Source organism: Enoplosus armatus, chromosome 14, assembly GCF_043641665.1.
Source record: "Enoplosus armatus isolate fEnoArm2 chromosome 14, fEnoArm2.hap1, whole genome shotgun sequence".
In the NCBI taxonomy this organism is placed as follows: domain Eukaryota; kingdom Metazoa; phylum Chordata; class Actinopteri; order Centrarchiformes; family Enoplosidae; genus Enoplosus; species Enoplosus armatus.
Window position 1 is genome coordinate 10775558 of NC_092193.1, and position 20079 is coordinate 10795636.

The 20079-nt window shown below is 41.4% G+C and overlaps 3 protein-coding genes across 4 annotated transcripts; 2 read left to right on the forward strand and 1 right to left on the reverse strand.

Moving 5' to 3' along the window:
- The first annotated feature begins 276 nt into the window (after nucleotides 1-276).
- Nucleotides 277-5887, forward strand: gpaa1 (glycosylphosphatidylinositol anchor attachment 1). The gene is made up of 12 exons (XM_070918574.1): nucleotides 277-390; nucleotides 551-730; nucleotides 1113-1224; nucleotides 1360-1507; nucleotides 1591-1692; nucleotides 1779-1975; nucleotides 2122-2318; nucleotides 2463-2616; nucleotides 2795-2866; nucleotides 2966-3162; nucleotides 3864-4034; nucleotides 4164-5887. Exons 1-12 carry the CDS (start codon nucleotides 317-319, stop codon nucleotides 4405-4407), a joined length of 1848 nt encoding a protein of 615 aa, XP_070774675.1. The 5' UTR covers nucleotides 277-316; the 3' UTR covers nucleotides 4408-5887.
- sharpin (SHANK-associated RH domain interacting protein) lies at nucleotides 5590-13960 on the reverse strand. 2 transcript variants are annotated; one of them, XM_070918576.1, is made up of 9 exons: nucleotides 13533-13960; nucleotides 9804-9978; nucleotides 8865-8951; nucleotides 8627-8768; nucleotides 8442-8532; nucleotides 8074-8359; nucleotides 7231-7334; nucleotides 6519-6617; nucleotides 5590-6424 (listed from the first exon to the last, which is right to left on the reverse strand). In XM_070918576.1, the coding sequence occupies exons 1-9, from the start codon at nucleotides 13794-13796 to the stop codon at nucleotides 6371-6373; spliced, it is 1302 nt and encodes a 433-aa protein (XP_070774677.1). In that variant the 5' UTR covers nucleotides 13797-13960; the 3' UTR covers nucleotides 5590-6370. The 2 variants fall into 2 exon arrangements, with proteins under 2 accessions (XP_070774677.1, XP_070774676.1); XM_070918575.1 differs by having other exon boundaries at nucleotides 6519-6620.
- A 1817-nt stretch (nucleotides 13961-15777) lies between these two features.
- On the forward strand, nucleotides 15778-19766 carry LOC139296531 (alanine aminotransferase 2-like). Its single transcript, XM_070918948.1, has 11 exons — nucleotides 15778-15858; nucleotides 15967-16056; nucleotides 16168-16276; nucleotides 17622-17755; nucleotides 17861-18104; nucleotides 18184-18263; nucleotides 18353-18489; nucleotides 18797-18971; nucleotides 19067-19222; nucleotides 19349-19461; nucleotides 19676-19766. Exons 1-11 carry the CDS (start codon nucleotides 15793-15795, stop codon nucleotides 19764-19766), a joined length of 1395 nt encoding a protein of 464 aa, XP_070775049.1. The 5' UTR covers nucleotides 15778-15792.
- Nucleotides 19767-20079: the final 313 nt, after the last annotated feature.

Genomic DNA, 20079 nt, shown 5'->3' on the forward strand with positions numbered 1-20079 from the left:
CCAGCCAGCTAGCTAGCTAGCTAGCAGCAAGCTAACCACAGCAGTCAATAGATGCTATGACAATGGGTGGCAGAAAAAAGATTTCTCTGCTCGAGCTGTATGAAAACCCAAATAATGATCTGCAAATATATATTGGACCGTCAGATATAGATTAAACATGATATTCTGTTTTGCGTTTTTTTGCCTCACCAATAATTGATCTATAATCATGTATTTCAAGTGTATAGTTGATTGGTACAGTTACAGTGTGTGTGTGTGTGTGCTGCCTTCAGGGTCCAGTGTATCCAGGCTTGATTACGTTACAACGGACAACAACATGGGACTGCTGTCTGACCCAAACAGAAGACGGGCTTTGATCAGCCTGCTGACCCGCCTTAATGCCCCAATCTGGTGAGTTTTTCACTGAAAGATGAATGTGCCTGAATTAAATGTCAAATGCATCTGTACCTTTTTGGGAAATCCCGTTTTGTACTTTATTACAACACCCAATGTGCACCTGTGCTTATAACTTATATGATTTCTGTCCTTTAATTCCATCCCTCCATTTTAGTGTGGTCTGCTACATGGCAGGTGTGGCCTGGTTCATGGGGTTAGCCTTTGAGCCGTTCACTCTGCGGACGTACATGTCAGAGAATGCCATGGGGTCAACCATGGTGGAGGAGCGCTTTCCGGCGGGGGAGAGGGCTTTGGCCACGGGCAGAGAGTTTTCAGCTCATAAGAAGAAAGCCGGGTAAGCAACACAACGCTACAAAGAAGGAATCAGAAACTGTTTATTGCCAAGTAACATACATTACAAGGAATTTGCCGTGGTCTGATGGTGCTTTAACATATAATCTGACAGACAACAAACATGTAAAAATATAAAGGTACATTTTTGAAATAGAAAAAGTTGAGTATTTACAGTATTACAGGAAGACACGACATGAATGAAAAAGTCAGTTTGTAAAGCTGATTTGAATCATGACGACTGGTTTTCAGGGTCTGCACTGATCTATGCCCAGTAGGCTTGGGTATGATGAACAGCCAGCACTGATTATTTTGTAGCTTCAGACAAATCCATTGATATTTGTTCTTATTCCACGAGTCTAATGTGACCAGTTGTTTCTCTGCAGTGGCATGCCAGTGGATTGGCTGGTGAAGACCATGCAGGCTCGAGGGCTGGAGGTGTTTACCCAGAGATTCTCTCGCACGCTGCCCTTCCCTGATGAAAACAAAGAGAGATATGTAAGTTTGTGATTGAAGACTTATACAATTGTATTAATGGAACGTTTTTGCTCACATATCTGCTCTCAACTGTTTTTTATTTTATTTCTATGCATATTCCACGGCTCCTCTTCATTTTATCGTTTCTCCTCTCAGATGGTAAAAGGCACAAATGTATATGGAATCCTTCGGGCCCCCAGAGCTCCACGGACTGAAGCCCTGGTGCTGAGTGCCCCCTGCACCCCAGGCGATAGCAACAACCAGGCAGTGGGGCTGTTACTCGGCTTGGCACAGTACTTCAGGAGTGAGTACAGAATCCACTGCCCTCTCCACCATTTGAATGACATTGACATTCTTGTTTTTAATGGCTGTTGTGTTCATCTACAGATCAGATTTATTGGGCCAAGGACATCATCTTCCTCGTGAATGAGCATGATCTGATTGGCATGCAGGCCTGGCTGGAGGGCTACCACCACACCAACACTACAGGTAATCACAAGCATTCAACAAATTACTCAAAAAAACAACAAGACTGGATTCCTCAGCTGACTTTTCTTCTGCAATGGTCAATCTAGGTATGGACTGGTCGCCACTTCAAGGCCGTGGTGGTTCAATCCAGGCAGCTCTGTCCCTAGAGCTCAGCAGTGACGCCATCACCAGTTTGGACCTGGTACTGGAGGGTCTCAACGGCCAGCTCCCCAACCTGGATTTAGCCAACCTCTTCTATGCCTTCTGTCAGAAGATCGGAGTCCTTTGCACCATCCAGGGCAAGGTGAAGGCTTGTGATGAGTAGTAGAAACACATTTTCTCTTCCGCCATGTGTTTGGTGAGCAGAAGGGTTAGATAACCAGTGGTTGTCTTGGTGTAGGATCATTTTCATTTTGCTTCTTTCTTTTCTTTCTGTTGATGTCTCTACAGTTGCAGAGGAACGACTGGGACAGCGTGTCAGGCTACAGCCATTCAGTCCAGACCATGATGCTGATGGTGATGAAGCAGGCCAGTGGGCGGCCTTGGGGGGATCATGGCCTTTTCCTGCGATACCACATAGAGGCTGCCACCATCAAGGGCGTCAACAGTTTCCGTCAGTACAAGACTGACAGCACCACTGTTGGCAGGTCAGAGCAAGTGTATACTGACTTTTGTTAGTATTTAAGTTTAATCGTTTTATGTGCTTTTTTAAAATGTAGATCTCACCTTCATAAGATGACACTTATTAACTGGTTTTGTTGTCTTTTTTTGTCTTAATGAATGTCCTCTAGGCTCCTGGAAGGAATGTATCGTAAGCTGAATAACCTCCTCGAGCGCCTACACCAGTCCTACTTCTTCTACCTCATGCCGTCCCTCTCTCACTTTGTCTCCATTGGTTACTACATGCCAGCCTTCGGCCTCCTCGCCGTCATCCTGCTGCTTCGTGTATCCTTTCACAGTTATTTCTCTTTCAGTTTGACTGAACATATAATGGAGGAAAACAAATTCATCGTATGTAGACCTTCCCTTATTGCAGCCCAGGTTATTAATTACATGTCAACAGTGTGATTTGAACACTGCTATTGATATGCACTTGTTAGATTTGCCCTTGATTATGATACAGGCCTTAGACCTGTGGGTTCAACTTGCGACTCCACCCCCAAGAACAGAAGATGGAGTCGCTGACGCTGAGCAGGTTAGATGCACACATTATGACAAATGGGTCAGACATTAAACTATTTATTTATCTTGAGTCTATTAAACCAGCTCTTTAATCAAATCTGCTTCCTCTCAGCCCTCCAGTCCAGGAGTGCTGTCAGTGTTGACTCCTCTGGTGATCAGCCATTTGACTGGAGTCGCCCTCTACACGCTGCCGATCCATTTCCAGGAGATGGCTGTGGAACACTTCCCGGTGTCTGAGACCGAGGCCGTGGTCCTGACAGCTATTGCGGTTTACACCGCAGGCCTGGCTTTGCCTCATAACACGCACAGGTAGCTGCTTGCACCTGCAACACTGATTCTGATCTTTTAACATATATTTCACCTTTTAATGCTACATTTTCTTGGTCTTAAAGACAGCATCACATGTTAAGTGATTAGAGTATTCTGAGCTCTTTTAGCTGAGTGTAATGTACTAAACCTCATTTCTTTGCCTTGTTATCTACATTGGTAATGGCTTTTTCACAGAGATCATATCACCCAAACTATTTACACTGGACATTAATGTACCAATTATATTAACATTGAGGTTCCACATGAATCTGAAGAAAATAACTACTTTGTTAACATGTGAGAACAAATTAAAAGCATAACACTGTAGTTTCCACACTGTGTGACAAAGAAGTACTCTCTCACACACACATTTTAAGTATGATTATGAGTCTGTGTGACCTCATTGTTGATCAAATTTGTGCACACATTTTATTCAGATATTCTCAAAACTGCAAATCTTTTTAAACATTCACACACTGGCAGTTGTTTTCACGGGTTTATAAAAGGTGATGGACAAACACAAGCTTTAAAATTATTCCTGGATATCATGTTACACGCTCAAAATGTTATTGACCCTTGCCATTGAAAATAACAATAACATGCACATCAGCTAGTAGAGACCAAGAAGAACAGAACTAGTTGAGACGGTGAGCACTTTGATGCAGGAGAGTGAACCGTTTGTCACGTCTTGTTTGTTGAAGGCTCCTGTCAGGCGAGGGGACGGAGCAGGGCTGGAGAGTGCTGAAGCTGGTGGCTGTGCTGTACCTGGCTGTGCTGCTGGGTTGCACCGCCCTCATCAACTTCTCCCTGGGCTTCATCCTGGCTCTCACCCTGGTGCCCGTGGCTGCCTTCGTCACTCCCCACGTACCAAAGTAATACACACTTGCACATGACTCTTTGGCCATTGTAGCTCTGTACTGCCATATGTCAGTCAAAAAGAAGTAAAACCTTACTCTCCTCTTCTTCCCCCCCCCCCCCCCCCCCCCCCCCCCCCCCTTTAGGGTTCTATCAGCCTTCATCCTGGTCATCCTCAGCCCAGCCTGCACGCTCCTCTTTTCGGTCTTCTTCTTCCAAGAGCTGCAGGAAGTGCCTGTCAGCTTTCAGGAGGGTTGGTTGCTCTACCTGTCAGTCATCTCGCAGGGCATCCTGGACCACTTCCTGTACGGCTCTCTGGTTTACCCGCTCATAGCCCTGCTGGTTTACCCTTGCTGGCTGCTTTTCTGGAACATCCTCTTCTGGAAGTAAATGGCAGCCATACAGGACTAATGAAGGCTTTCATGGTGTTCTCAGGTTTGTCTTCACTGGGGGAAATGTGACAGTTAAATCCACTGGAGAGATTGGAAAAGAAGAGGAATATATGTAGTTGACTTGGAAGGAATGCAGTGATTCCCCCTTTTTTTTTTTTGACATTTTGTTGGTATTTCATTCTTAAAACATCAGGTTTTCTTGATAAACTAAGCAGAATACTGTTTTGTACTGTTCATCTCACTTACAAATAATAAGTGGGAACGGGGTCGTTCTTTTCACAAGTAACCATAAATGTCATGGTTGGGTTGCTTTCTGAAAAATAATTTGGTTTAAGGATTTTTTGTTTGTGGTACATAAAGAAAAAGACTGCACCATTTTGTTTTAGCTCTTTTGTTTTATCCTGATAAAACAAAAGAGCTAAAACAAAACAGGACGGTGATAAATGAAACGGCTGTTGAAATGGAAGAAACTACTTGGTTTGTCGGTAGTCTGCCTCCTTTTAAGACGTCTATCTGTTGAACAAGCCATCACTACACCTAATATTTTTATACTTGTTTTGATACGTTTCTTTTAAATGTGTTTATTTCATATTCATAAATGCCAAATTAAAAGACTGAAAAAATTTGGTTCTCACGTTTCGAGCAAGATACTGTACTTAATCTGACAATAAGTCATAAAACTCCTAAAATGCATTCACTCAATTGAAGATCTTTACATTAGACATTGCACAAAGGATTTACATCATGTAAACAAAAAATGATGTTGAGTCATGGATAATAAAGATGGTTGTTGAAAGACAAGAAAAATTTGGATTATAAGCAACACTACCTGCATTTACACAACTTAGACTTGAACCTTTCGATTAAACGATGGCTTTTCTGTGTGGAAAAAACATTCACCTTATCCTTAGGTTGGTGGGCTCACAAGAGACAGTGAAAAAACAAGGGCAAAAAATGTAAGAATCAGTGGCCGAGATATCCTGACTTTTAGTTCAGAGTGTGTATCAAACTCCAAAAACACTGGATCCTACATTTCCCGCTATTCAACTCAATAGCGTCTTTTGATAACCCCCCCATCTGGTTAATGTTGCATTCGCGTAACATGGGTTAGATGGTAGAGATGGGAGAGGGCCCCATGTGTACCTCAGAAGAATAAACCAATAGACAAACAGGGTTTGTTTAGTTCCGTTATGTTTATTCAGCTAATGCAAGTTTTTACAGTATTAAGTACTGAAAACAGATCATTCCATTGCTGTCACAGCTCAGAGCGACTTGAGTAAAATTAGATCGACTGCTAAAATGTACATCAATTACTCAATGCATCTTGTTAAAAATAATACACTTAATACAATGTTGTAAAAAAATAAAAGCACTTGACAAACCCTGTAAACGCGGCACACCTTTTCTTCTCAGCCGTGGCCTCCAACATTATTTATGGCACCAACCGATGACACACTAACAAACAGAGCAGGATTTTGCACAAGGCTTCACCTTTCCTCTCACTTCACAGTTGTCAGAAACCGAAAAAACCCTCATATTCAGCTGCAATCAAATGCAACGAACGTACATCACGTCTCTCTCCCCTAAAATAAATAGTCTGTGTTGTTTGCACGCACACGCACCCTGTAAAATAAATAAAGAGGTCAGGCCAAATTCAGATGTATGTCATGGTCATGTCCATATAAGCGGTCAAAGCCGACGCTCTCTGTTTGCAGTTCATCGTCTGAGCCTCGACCAGTGCAGCTCTGTGTCATGCTACAGTGCTTCAAACGCTGCAGTCTCCAGCAGCCAGCCAGCTGTCAGACGACTCTCAGTGCACTTGACAGTCTTTGAGTGAGTATTTTGTCAACATGTACGCGGCAGATTTAGCGTCCTCACTCCGCGCGCGCGCGCGCGTGTGTGTGTGTGTGTGTGTGTGTACGTGAGTGAGACATAGCGACCAGACAGCGGTGTATGGGCAGTCAGCTGCTGCTGCTTAAACCGGACTCTCCTCGATCCTCTCTCCTTCCTTTCTCCTTTGTGTAGAGATAAAAAGAGGTGACCGTCACTGAGGGAAAACGTTACGAAGAGCAGTACAAAAGGTATTGACGGCCAAATGTTATGCAGTACCTGCTGGATGTGTGTGTCAGGTCTGGCCGTAGCACAGATTTCGCAGCCTGGACGAGACGGCTTGTTGATGAAAGTGCATGAGGGACAAGCCCACTCTGTCTGCTGAGAGGACGTCAGATAACACAGATTTTTAAAAAAAGATTTAAACATTTACACAAAGTCAGGCAAAGCTCATAGATACATTTTCCTCATCTGTCTGTATGTATTATTAGCTCAAATACTGGATGTCTACAGGATCAATATATATCAATATGCTTGTTTGTTTTTATCCAACATGGCTGAGCGAGCATGTAAGAAAGACTGATATTATAACATCTCTCTTTAAATATATGGATTACAAGACATAGTGTACCAAAACATATTGTGTGTATCCTTGAGGCTAAATGAACACTTCCTCCACCTACAATATTTCCAACCATGTTTGCCTGCTAGCATTCTTCTTCCTTCCCTCTGTTGGTGTTTTGCCACATTTCTTGGCATGTTACTGCCACCAACTGACCCATCGGCAGGGCTGTGTATCACATCACCAGTGTTGACACCCTCTCATTCATTGGCATCCTTGTGTGTGTGCACGGAATACAAACAAAACATTGCTCCATAGTGCTACTGGTGGTGAAAACCCCATCAGCACATCATTAAACTGCACACAGATATTAAAAAAAGGCACCCATGAGTTTGTCCAAGAGTCCAACAGTATGGACTGCTAACATACCTGTGTTTTACTGGCTTTGTTGGTGTGATCATTCAGCTGCAGATTCTCAATGTCGAGGACATCTTTGATGTCACCTGGTCTATCGCTTCCTCCACCTGTGCTCCCTGAAGATGACAAAAACAACAACGTTTATAGAGCTGTGCTTTCTCTAGTTTCAATGTAATCTTTACAATGACTCGGAAAATAGTCAGCGGCATATTTTTTCATATGTTGCTGCTGTACTTCAGCACATTGGATTTGAAGTCAGTGTTTACACCCACATCAGATGGACAATGTAGGAAGGAAGGACTGAATGAAACTAGGTTTTATCTTTATTTTCAAATACTACAAAAAGTCCAAAAATAAATAAACCGCTGTAGGGGTACAATTCTTACACTGTAGGAAACGTAGCTCTTTTTAAGATTAGAGAAGTTAACATAAACATAAATTAAGCCATCTCATTTAAAATTTAGTTGCAAATCTTTTGCAGTCAGTGACTGAAGTCTCTAGTCCACAGACTTCACCAGACACTTAATATCTACTCTGGTGATGTTCTGCTGGGCCTCACGTCTTACTTTATTCAGGAAATGTTTGCCTTCAGTCTGGTTTTCAGCAAATCAGACGCATGATAGGATGGATTGAGGTCGGGTGACTGTCCTGCTGCATTGTCTGGGGGACTATGTATGAAAAGGGCTACACTGTTCACCCAACATGGATGTGAAAATCCTCGACCACCCTTCTGGCAGCACTTAAACCTCATATTTATATTTAAATCCAAAGTCCTGGAGTCAAAATAATGAGAAACATCACTGCTGTAACTTTGAGCCTAAACTGTGACGGTAACGCTTCATTTGTTGAACTCACCCTGGTTGTTGTGGGGTAGCCTCGAGGGCAGTGTGCTGTAACCCCTCCAGTCTTGGGAGGTGGGGCCGTTTCCTGGTGGGAGAGGTGGGGCGAGGAGGGCGCTCTCCAGGTCTTGCTGGAACAGCTGGCGGGTGATGCGGGCTTGTCGCGCAGAGATCAGGTAGAGGTACGCCGTGTCGCCGTCCTTCTGCACCCCGTAGGAGGCCAGTGACCTCGGCTCGGTGCACAAGCACTGACCAATCACCCAGCGCTGCACGCGAGGATGGAAGCCGTACTCGAGAAACACCTGCAGAACACGAGCGACGGGAGTTAGTGAATGAAAACCTACTACATCTATTTAATTACTGGCTAATGGACAATGTTCTAACCTGTTGCTTGAGTGCAGCCACAGTCATGAAAGGAAAGACTTTCACTGTGACACAACAGGACGATGAAACATCCTCCACTACCACAGATAAACTGCAACACAGATATGGCACAATAAGTTGCAAAAACATAAGACATATCAGTCTCAGCGACCTTGAATGAATCCTCAACACTCTTCAGTTCTCACCCGATCTCTCCGTCTGCGTAGTTCTTCTCAGACAGTTGAATCGTCAGCACTGCTTTTTGCCGAGCCAGAGCGGATGCGTGCTGTGAAGCGGCTTGAGTGTCACCTGCTTCAATCGCCCTGGCGAGCTCCAAGCAAAGCTCCTCTGAAAACAAAGAGGTGGCAATCAAAAGTGACATTTTTAGAGCATGTTCTGGGGTAGAGAAAGAGAAAACACATGGCGGTAAACAGAGACACCCACCGGTGAGCGGCAGCGAGGCTGAGCTCCACTGCTCCAGAGCTGCTGCTGTGTGTCTGCCATCTGATTCGCACGTGTTAATATTTGCAACTGTCAGAGGAGAAACAAGAAACTGTGTTACAAAAGTTCTCAAAACATGCGGTTGTCAACACACACCAATATCAGCCAATATCAGTATTTATTCTAGCTGCACTTGGCTGATAAAGGCTGCACGTACGCATCAGCAAAACCCTTTAACAACAGGGAAAAGGTTTCAACAGTTTTCATATTCAGGTCACAACACACTTGAGCATTTCCTTATGTGTACTCAATTTACACACATTACACTTGAACGAATAATTCCTTAATATATCCTAATGTCCCGGTTTATAGTTGAAACAAGAATCTGCCTTGAAAGATTCTTGTAGAAATTGTGCCTGTCCGAAAGAGACTTTACATCCTCCTAGTAGCACTACGCTCGTTTTACTTTGAAAAATGGCCTCAACTGTGCGTTTCTGAAATATTTAATAGCCAGTGATGAATAGCCTAAAGAGCTAAAGGTACAAAGCATCTGGTCTCTTTATTTTATAACTGAGGGCAACGATTTTGTCCTTGAAATTTATACTTTGCTTGCAGGTAAAAAGTGGTGTCTTTTTAACATTATTTTTTTTACATTTTCCCCTTCATACGAAGTTAGTCTGTCTGTTTTTCTCTAAAATTAATGAGTCAGCATCATTATCAGTGTTACACTTTTTTATTAATAATTGATATAATCTATAAGTAGATGTAAGTCCTGTTTTTGAATAATTGTTACATTTATGTTTGACTGTGATATAAATGATTATTTATTTTAATAACGTATTAGATTTTGTCCCATCCCAATTGTCCATCATCAGTTGTCCCATTCCTTTGAACAGAAAACACATTTGGTCAGAGACAAAGCGAAATAGTAGTCACACTGACCTCTATGTGCCTCTCTTAGTGAGGACATCACCACCGTGGCCCACTCCTCGGCTTCGCGGTCGCAGCGGAAGTTGAAGCGGATGCAGTCGTGGGGCGGAGCAGCAAGACGCATCTCATGGCTGCGAGGGGACTTGACTTCATACTGCACAGAGCGCAGGTCAAACTCTGCAATGAACTGAGGGTAAAGAACAAAAACAAGTCAATCTCAAAATGCATGTTGCCGTTTTGTTTTGTAGGAGGAGAACTGCATTTCTTCTACTTCTTCTTACAAAAATAAAAGAAAGAAAAAGTCGGTTCAAGTTCAAAAAATCTCAGTTTGAGTTCTAGCCCTGTAGCCACTGTAGGACTGCAATTAACAATTATTTTCATTATAGATTAATATGCCAATTATTTTCTAGATTAATTGACGATGATTTAATCTATGAAATGTCATTGTAAAACTGGCCATTACAGTGGGTGACATCTTCAAATTGACTGTTTTGTCCGACCAACAGTCCAAAATCCAAAAGATATTCAATTTACTAGCAAATCTCCAATTTATCAGTTATCAATTGTTGTAGATTAGTTTCCTGTTGATGGACTAGTCAGTTAACCAATAATCAAAAAAAGCTAAATTACATTGAAGGCCATGGCAGCCTTGGACATTTGCAAATACACATACTGCATATAGCAGAACATTGCTGACGACCTTTTCTTAGTTGTTTATATCCACCATTAATTTGACATGAACATGGAAATAAATAAAGTCCAACATGTGGGTGCAAAATGCAACACACTCTGCAAGTATTACAGTATGAGAAAAGGGAATAATCCCCTGAAATCTGGTAGAAAGAAAGTGAAATTCTCATCGTGACAGAGATAGACTCTTCATAAATGAGTGAGTTTGGCAGCGCAGAGAATTCATACATAATCTTCCCTCTAACATTCACTGTGGCAGTGGCGGGAATCATTAGAGCGCTGAAGTCTGTTGTGAGTAGACAAACGCAGCAAAGAGGGATTTGCCTCCTGCCAGACAGTGTGAACATACACTCTGACGTGACTTTGTACGAAAAGTCTGCCAGCTCAGACAAGACAAACTAAAAGAAGCCGGGATCAAAGGGAAACCATGCAAATCAAGAGGCATCTCAATTGTCAGGAGGGAATCTGTCTGACTTGAGATTCTAACAAGATGAAAAGCTGATTCAGAGCCGGACAGATTTTAGTTAGACGGCACACAGTGAACTTGGCAAACAAAGGACAGATTTGAGAGTGAAGTCAGGATGAGGTGAGACAGACAGAGTGCAAAGAGAGGTCAACTTCAGTCACGATCAAGCATGTGTGTCTGCACTTGGGACTGATGTGGCCGTTAACTGTAATCACCCATCACACTGACAGAAGAAGAAAGCTCGTCCTTGTACTGAAATGAGTCCCACAGAGTCGGAGCGATGCAGCACTTAATATTTAACTTGAAGAATCTAATAAGCTAGTTTAGTTCAGTTTAGCAACTGAGAAGAACTGAAATTACAGATTCATTGATCTGCAGATTGTTTTCTTTCTTACGTGATGTATTCAAATTGCCTGTTTTATTTGACCAACAGTACAAAACCCAAAAATATTAAGTTCAAAATCAGATATGACAAGGAAAAGTAGTAAATCATCACATTTGAGAAGCTTTAAACAGCAAATGTTTGGAATTTCTTCCTTAAAAATTTGTCTAAATAGTTGCAGATTCATGTTCTGCCAATCTGCTCATTGTTTTAGCTCTACAGCCGATAAATTAGTCCTCTAAAGACGTTCTTCAACAAGCACAATTGTAAAGAAACGTCAAGGTTGTAAAGGCCAAGAATGTGACACAATGAAACCTGCGTGCAACAAAAGCAGCAAATACAAAGAAACACAATATCTCACTAACTCATGCTGATTTATTTACTTTATGACAATTTTGATAATGAATTGATCATTTAGATTATTTAAAGGGGCACGCCACCAATTTTACAGATGAGGATCAGTTTACTTGTCGCGGTGAGAATTACTCAACATGTGAAAAATCTTTTTTACATTTTAACAGAACGTCTGTTAATGAACGTGGTAGTGGGGAGTTTGAAAGACGTGGGCACTAACCAGGCAGGGAGAGTCTAGTGATTGATGGTGACACTATTTAGTTGCATTATGGGAATTGTAGGACCGTGTGTTTCCTACCTCGGCCTCTGCCGCTTCAATCGTTCTTTTTAAATAATCTGTAGTACATGTGGACGCTGGAAGTTGTGGGTGCTGAGAGAAACTCTGCCTATACAGTGACATCATACTAAACGCTGGGTGACATTCATGGTTTTTGCTTTTTGGCTTAGATACTTTATATCTAATCGTTATTAACAACCATTTACAAGAGTTTTACACAGACCTTAACACCAAAATACTGTATGCGAAAGCAGCCACAGGCAACAACACTGAACTACTGCATGAAGAGGGAGTGAGATGGCACCTGGACTTGGGCGAGAGACGTTACCCCTGACAGGTTATTCAGTGGGACACAAAAACTTCCTCTAAAACACCTCAATGTGTTCACGTGCGATAGAAAAGCTCAAAATGAGTTGGCTATTTCAGGCCAAAGTGAAGCAGTTTATCCTGCTCAGGTTGAAAAGTGCTTTATGAATGCAGAAGATTTACAACAAACTCTTGTTGTTGCTTCAAAATAACTTTTAGCCCCGTGGGACCTGCGTGTAAGCTGAGGTGGTGGTGAAGCATCTACAGCAGGTTGTGATCTGTGTTGAAAGTGTGGGTGTGCCAAAGCTTCCTGTTAAGCCCACTGCTTCTCCACATTGTTATTTATGTCTCAGTTATTGTCTACATTCACAATTACACCTGTCAACACTCTCCTCATCTATTCTATCTAGGCTCTATTCACCACCCCCAGCTGAAAACTAATTACAAAATCCACCATTCTCCAAAGGTCTAGCCAGTTCTTCAGGTCTCATAGTCTCACTATTACATGGTAAGACGAATGAATAGAGTTCCAGAAACTAAAATAGAGACTTTAAACAAGACACAGTGTGACACAGTGTGGTACATGTATGATAAGCTTGTCATGCTACATATGAATAATACAAGGGTGAAAAGTGGTAGTTTGTTTGTTTGTAGAGGTGACAACTGAGAGGGGAAAATCCCCTTCTGTCTTGCCATTAAGACCAGGAGAGTCTCCCTGCAGCTGTTTATCACTTTGTCCAGTTGAGTGACTTCCTCCAGTGATGATATGATTCGAATAAAACTGAATGTGTAAATGTTATGGGACTGAAAATGAAAGTGAAACTTAAAAAAACCCAAACCCTCTTAACTTCAGCATTAGTAACTAAAAACAATGTGAGGCTTTTAGTATCATTTAAGTTATACTGTTTTAGCACTAAACTGGATTTATAGCCAGATGAGTACATTTAAGAAGCAAATCAGAAGGAGAGGAAAGTTTACCCGAACTACACTATGTTTGGCGGATGTCTGTTAAAGTAGATCCTCATAGCACTTAGAGTTAACTCTTAGGTGATGTTGCAGCTGCGTGTCTTTAAATCCACATGCATTCAATGAAATCTGGTGTGATTTTATACCCTAATCTGAGCTGCATGCATTGGGGCTCTATAAAATGGCGTGTACAGGCCTATACTGGTATAAAATATAAAAATGATTCATCATACACATATCAAAGCAGGTAACGGCAGATTAGCCTCCTCTTAACATACAGGTGTATGTGTGAAATCTCACCACACTGCGGCTTCCGCTCGTATCTCGCAGCGCCAGTCGGAACTCTCCGGCCCGGCTCGGGTCCATGCTGAGCTGTAGGCGCAGAGCCTCGCTGCCTGCTCCGGGAAGGCACAGGGGCCGGATCCCGGAATGGCACACCGACACCCGGACTGACATTAAAACAGTGCTGCAGCAAGCTGTCAGCACAGGCCCGCCGCATGCAGGCTGCTGGGACGAGGCAGGAACCGGGGCTGGAGGAGCCCAGCCGCCCGAGCTGAGAGCCATGTCGCGGACACCAGAGGCGGAGTGAGGGTGTCGGGAGCCCCGCGGCAGGTGTTGCTGCTGCCCGCTGCTTCTGTTTGGTTTATAAGGTCCACCAGTGTTTGGAGAGACCGCGTTTCTTCACCGGCAGGCTGTGGTTGTCTCCTCGCCTCGCAAATTCTTCCATATCGACCCGACCCGAGTAGACACGGAGCGAAAGAAAAACAAAACAGGAAGTAGGGGGGTACGTTTCTTATTTATGTCCGTAAAGAAACTTGGCCGTGGAACATCCGACCGATAGACTAAGTGCCCAAATAAAGCAGTTCTCAAAAGGATATGAAAGGCACACGCGGTGAAAAATATCATATAGAATTTCATGTTTGTTTTTCAACAGCAGAGAAACGGGAAAACACAGCTGTAAATTAAAATTGTTTGCTGCTGTCCTTCACAAAAAAGCAATAAAAATAGCATAAAAACAAGAAAAAACAAACAAACAAATAGATCATTATTTAAATATTTTTAATGAATATTGTCAAGCTATTTTTAATTATGAAATTAATAAAAAAAATTGAAATATAAACATTTATTTGAAAACAGAATAATTATAATTATTCTTAATTCGTTTTTAAAATGAAACATTAATGCCTACATTTATTGTACCATGAAGGCCACCCTAAAACAGATATTATGACATCCACATCTACAAACTCTCACCTTATTGTAAAAAGCATCAATCATCAACATAGACCTATTCAATTAAAACATGTATTTTCCATTCTTATTTTATTTTATCAACAAAAAAACCCCCAGCAAAGTAATGCATATCAGTAATGCGTACCAGCTGGTGGTCTGACTCTGCAGCAGGTTCACACTGAAGACAAAAAGCAATAAAACAGCTCAAAAGCAAAACAATCAGTAAGCAATAAAACAACACTATTCAAGAGGTGATACTTAGTAAGAAATATAAAACTATTAACAGAAAACAGCTGCATGGCACACACAAAAGCAATTTCGTCAATTCAACTTTTTACATTAAATCTCACAAGGAAAGGCTGAAATTAAATATATATATCAAGGTTGAGAAATAAAAGACGCCTCCCTGAAAAAACTAAAGATGGCTGCTTTCTTCGTCTAATTTTGAGGTGCATTAACACAAGTACTAAATATATTTTGGCAGCATATCAACTATATAATAGGATCCTAAAATAGATCCTAAGACTAAGTGGGAGCCAGTGTAAGGACTTTAGAATAGGAGTGACATGAGCTGTTTGCTCTGTGCCAGTTAAAACTCTGAGCTGTAATTGATTTAGCTTTTTGTGAACACCTGAGAGCAACGCATTGCAGTAGTTGAACATACTGTAATGAACTTTGGTTTCATCCAAACTCAAAAATAACACACACATTTCTTGTATAGTATAGTATAGCCAGTTGAGTTATTTATTACCAGTTTAATGCAGCACATTTCTTCTTCTTTCTTAACTTTAAGCCTTGGAACATATATGAGACTTACTTAATTTAGATTTTTTTTACTACATATCTCTTTATGTGGATTTATTCCACACAGTATGTAGATCAAACTAAACTGCAGACTAATTCATTCCATAATTATAAACTACATTTAACAAAGACAGACCGACACTTTAGCGGTTATAGTCTGAGAGTAGGTATTTGTAATTTCAGCAGGTGTCAGGTCAGGACTAAAAGTTAATATATAACAAAGAAGTACACTTTTCTCCAGTTTGGGTTTTACAAGTAAGTGGAGTAATACAATGAAACGACACCCTGACAATAGCAGATTGTCCCAAAACTGCACTGTTTGACAAAAAGGCACTAATTAACACACACCTTCCATGTACATCTTTAACTAGAAATCTTATCTTCATGCAAATAATTGAGCTTGTAGCGAGTTGGCCTGTTCAACACAGCTCATTTCAGCTCAGCTCAACACAGTCACTGGTCTGATAGCAGTAAGGAGGAATTACAGGGACGTCTGTAAGAGATCAGCCCAAAAGTGAAGAACATGAAGCAGTTAGAGTACGCAATCCTGGCCAGACGATCAAGCCAGATCAAGGAAGAACTCAGACGAGTAAAGAAAAGTTATTTACATATCTGCAATATGGATTCCAGAGTCAGTTTTTCCAAGCTATGTTGTGATGATATCTGGAACCTCTGCTTTACATCCACATATCCATAGGGAGTGAGAAAGCCGTACAGCAAGGTGATAGATGTCTCCTGGGGCGACCCGCACATGGCAGGTGTGAAGCCTCTGACGTTTGTACGACAGGTAACCTGTGACCTTCAAAGACTCCTCATCTTTAAGCTGTATTGAAACTGCATGAGCAAGTTAGTGCATCTTCTTTTGACTCACTCTGCTGCATGTCTTCATATGTTGCAGGTTCTTGCAGCATGTCTTTACCCTCAGCTTGTGAACAGCGACAAACTGCCTGTGGACGTCAGACAGAGGGCTCAGAGGCTGCTTGAGGGATGTGCTGGAGGGAGTGTAGGTAAGAAGATGTTAAAGAGTCAGCCCACTCAAATTACTAAAGAATTTCTACTTTTCTACTGACTTCTACGAGTATCTCGCCAAGCAGATAGTTTTGGTTTTATTTGTCCAGGTTTTGAGATATCTGTCTCCCAGATTTCTGCCACCATCCCCGACACAATAGAAGTGAATAGAATTTGAGTCTACTGCCATGCTGGTGGCTCTGTGAGGCTTTAATGCTCATTGTAAAGAGATGCACGGTGCATGATAATCCATCCAATAGTTTTCGAAACATTTTGTAAATCGACTGGTGGAGGAAAAGGGATCACCAGAGTCAATAGGCTTCATCCTCTGGGGGTCATGAATGTCTGTACAAAAGTTTCATGGTAATCCATCTAGTTGTTGTTATTTGATAGAATAAAGATATTTTAGTTTGGATAAAAGTGGTGGACTGACCGACGTTGCCATCCCTAGAGACGAGCCGCTAGCATGGCTAAAAATTACATTTAAAAAGATCCAACAGCAACATCTGTTGATAGTTGTCCTTACTTGGATTATCTGGAGTAACTGAGACACTGTTTCTGGTAAAAATGTTTCTTTACACTGTTTCTTAAGTGCAATATACATTTTATTTGAGAACCATCTGTAGTAATAAAGAGGTGGAGAAACCTTTGAGACAGATATCTGAAAGCCAAATGAAGGCAAAGCTACCTGCATAGCTACTAAAGGTATGTAAATAGATTTTGTAGATTTTGTTTTTGTAATATGGGTGAATGGATCCTTTAAACAATGTAAATTTGGGATTTTTAAAAAACGTTTTGGTTTGAAAAGCCAAACATTTGATTGTTCCAGGTTCCAAAATGTGAGAATTTGTTGCTTCTTTTTTGGTTTCATATTATTGTAAATTGAATATTTTGGGGTTTTGGATTGTTGTTTGGACAAAACAAGATATTTGAAGATGTCACCTTTTACTCGAGCATATCGTGATCTGCATTTTTCATTGTTTACTGATATTTTATAGACCAAAAGACGAACAGAGAAAGACTGTATATTAATTCAAAAATCCAGAAACTCCATTGTGCAACTGGGGCAGTCATGTGTGTACTACACATAATATAAGTGTAGGTGTATAAGTATGAATAATTTATACAATATACATAAACATATAGTGTATAGTATATATTGTTATAAAGTGTATAGAGTGATAATGTATATTTGCAGTATATAGTCACACACTACACAATACTATGAAATATATGTAACAGGAATAGAAAACAATGCAATAATTTAGCATATAATAGAGATAAAATAAAATACAACAATCATAATATTATCAGCTTTTATCAGAATCTGTGTTATTTCTTCAGGTTCTTACACAGCTACAGCAGGTATATCAGAAATAGTCCAGAGAGTCTCTGAATTCATAACGAGACGAGACGGAGGAATTCTTTCTCACCCCGACAACATATACATCAGCCCGGGCTCGCAGTGGTCGCTCACGGTAACAGTCAACATTACTGACATACTGTACATGTTCCATCCAGTCTCTTCCTCACGTAGATGATCATCTTCTTCAAGTCAACACAATCTTTTACTGTACTTATAGAACATTCTCAAAATCTTGGTGAACAACGAAGGTTCACTCCGAACAGGCGTGCTGACTCCAGTGCCTTGCCACTGCATTACCACCGTGTCCATAGAAGAGCTGGGAGCAGTTTCCGTTCCCTACTACCTCAGCGAGGAGCAGGGCTGGGAGCTGCAGGCAGAGGAGCTACATCGAGCGCTGGAATCTGCAAAGGGAGTCTGTAACCCTGCAGTTCTGTATGCCATCAACCCCGGGAATCCCTCAGGTAGTAAAATCTCACCAGAATGGAGCAAATCTAAGTATATTTTTGTATCAAAGAATATGTATTGCCATGCTGCCTATAGGTCATGTTCAAAGCAGAAAATCAATGCAAGAGGTGATCCGGTTTGTTTCAGAGAAGAGGCTCTTCCTTCTGGCCGATGAGGTGGATATTTTAAAGCACAATGAGAAATTCATAAACATTAACAAACGTGTAAATAAACACTCTGATTTTCCGTACATTCTCCTCCACAGGTCTATCAGGACTGTATTTATGGGGAAAAAAGTGAGTTTGTCTCTTACAAGAAGGTCCTGTCTGAGATGGGCCCGCCTCTTTCAGACACAGTGGAGCTGGCGTCCTTCCACTCAGCATCCAAAGGCCTCATGGGAGAGTACGTTTTCAATCCTGATGAGTGTGTCAACTACTTTGTGCTAGGTGACCTTCACAAAAGTTGTAGACATGCTACTTAAGACAGAGGCTAAGTTGTAATTCAAACAAATCAAAGCAGACTTAAGATAGAAAGTTCAGTCTTGATGTTGGGAACAGCTGTTGGCCAAGACAACCTCACCACAAGATCGACAATCTACAATTACCATGACAACTGGGCAAACTCCATCTGCTGATTAAGATCGTGTGCTTTGACGGAAAGCTCTAGAACAGCTACTTATTGGACTCTTCCTGTTTCTCTCTCCCACCAGGTGTGGTCTGCGAGGCGGATACGTGGAGTTGGTAAATCTTGACCCCGCTGTTATGAAATACATCTACAAACTGTTCTCGAAAGACAGCTGTGCGCCTGTGTTGGGTCAGATAGCCCTGGATCTGATGACGAACCCTCCACAACCAGGAGATCCCTCATACCCCCTTTATAATGTGGTAAGAGCAGAGATATGCAATGTCTAAGAAATCACTCTAAAGCCCCAGTTTGATTTTTTTGATTTTTTGTTCTTGCCGTTAACGCTCTTCTGCAGGAGACACAACACATCAGGACCACGCTGGCTCATAATGTGAAGAGAGCCCATCAGGTTTTGAACAGTCTGCCAGGTTTCTGCTGCCAACCAGTGGAAGGAGGAGCCTTTGCATTCCCCAAATTATGTCTTCCACCTAAAGCCATTCAGAAAGCCAAGGTTACAATACTATCTCACAGAGCCAAGTATACATTGCAATATAATCATCAAAAAAAGATTGTCACATATCTGGCATTTCAGTCATAAAATATATTTCAGATCTGGTTGTGTTTTTGCTTGTTTTAGGAAGTGGGGATGCAACCAGATATGTTCTACTGTATCAGGCTACTAGAGGAGGCTGGTGTGATCATCACTCCTGGTTATGAGTACGGACAAAAGGAGGGAACCTACCACATCAGGTATAATACCTAGATCCTATAAACCAAGCATCATTATTCTAAATACCGGACTTTACTACACAACAAAGCATGTTTTCTAATAAACCATAAACCATGGTTTGATGAGAATAAATGGTCCATTTGTTGCATATTTCATGGAACATTACATGTAACTGTACACTGTAAATAAATGTATTTTACACACGAGATCTTTAACCCTCCGTTCTTTCTGCAGGTTTTGCATTATGACACCTCAGATCACTATGGAAGAAATACTGAGACGCCTGACCTGCTTTCACATGCAGTTTATGAAGGATTTTTCTTAAACAAAGAAGTTATTTTCTTCTCGCATGTCCATGCAGTTCAATAAATTCATCACAAACAATAAAAAGGATCCGATCATTTTCCTCATGTTGGCATGTGAATATTTATTGCAATAAATATGACATTATGTACTGCACGCAGTCCATTTTTAATGACCTTTGGCCAATGGTCCTTTGTCTTTACTCGTTAGAGTAAAATTTAACTTCTGCTTTTCAGAAAGCACATAACCATAAATAATAAACCACAGTCCAAAATCCAAACCGATGGATTTCCTCACACCATATGTAGTTCATCATTTACCTGAAAAATAACAGT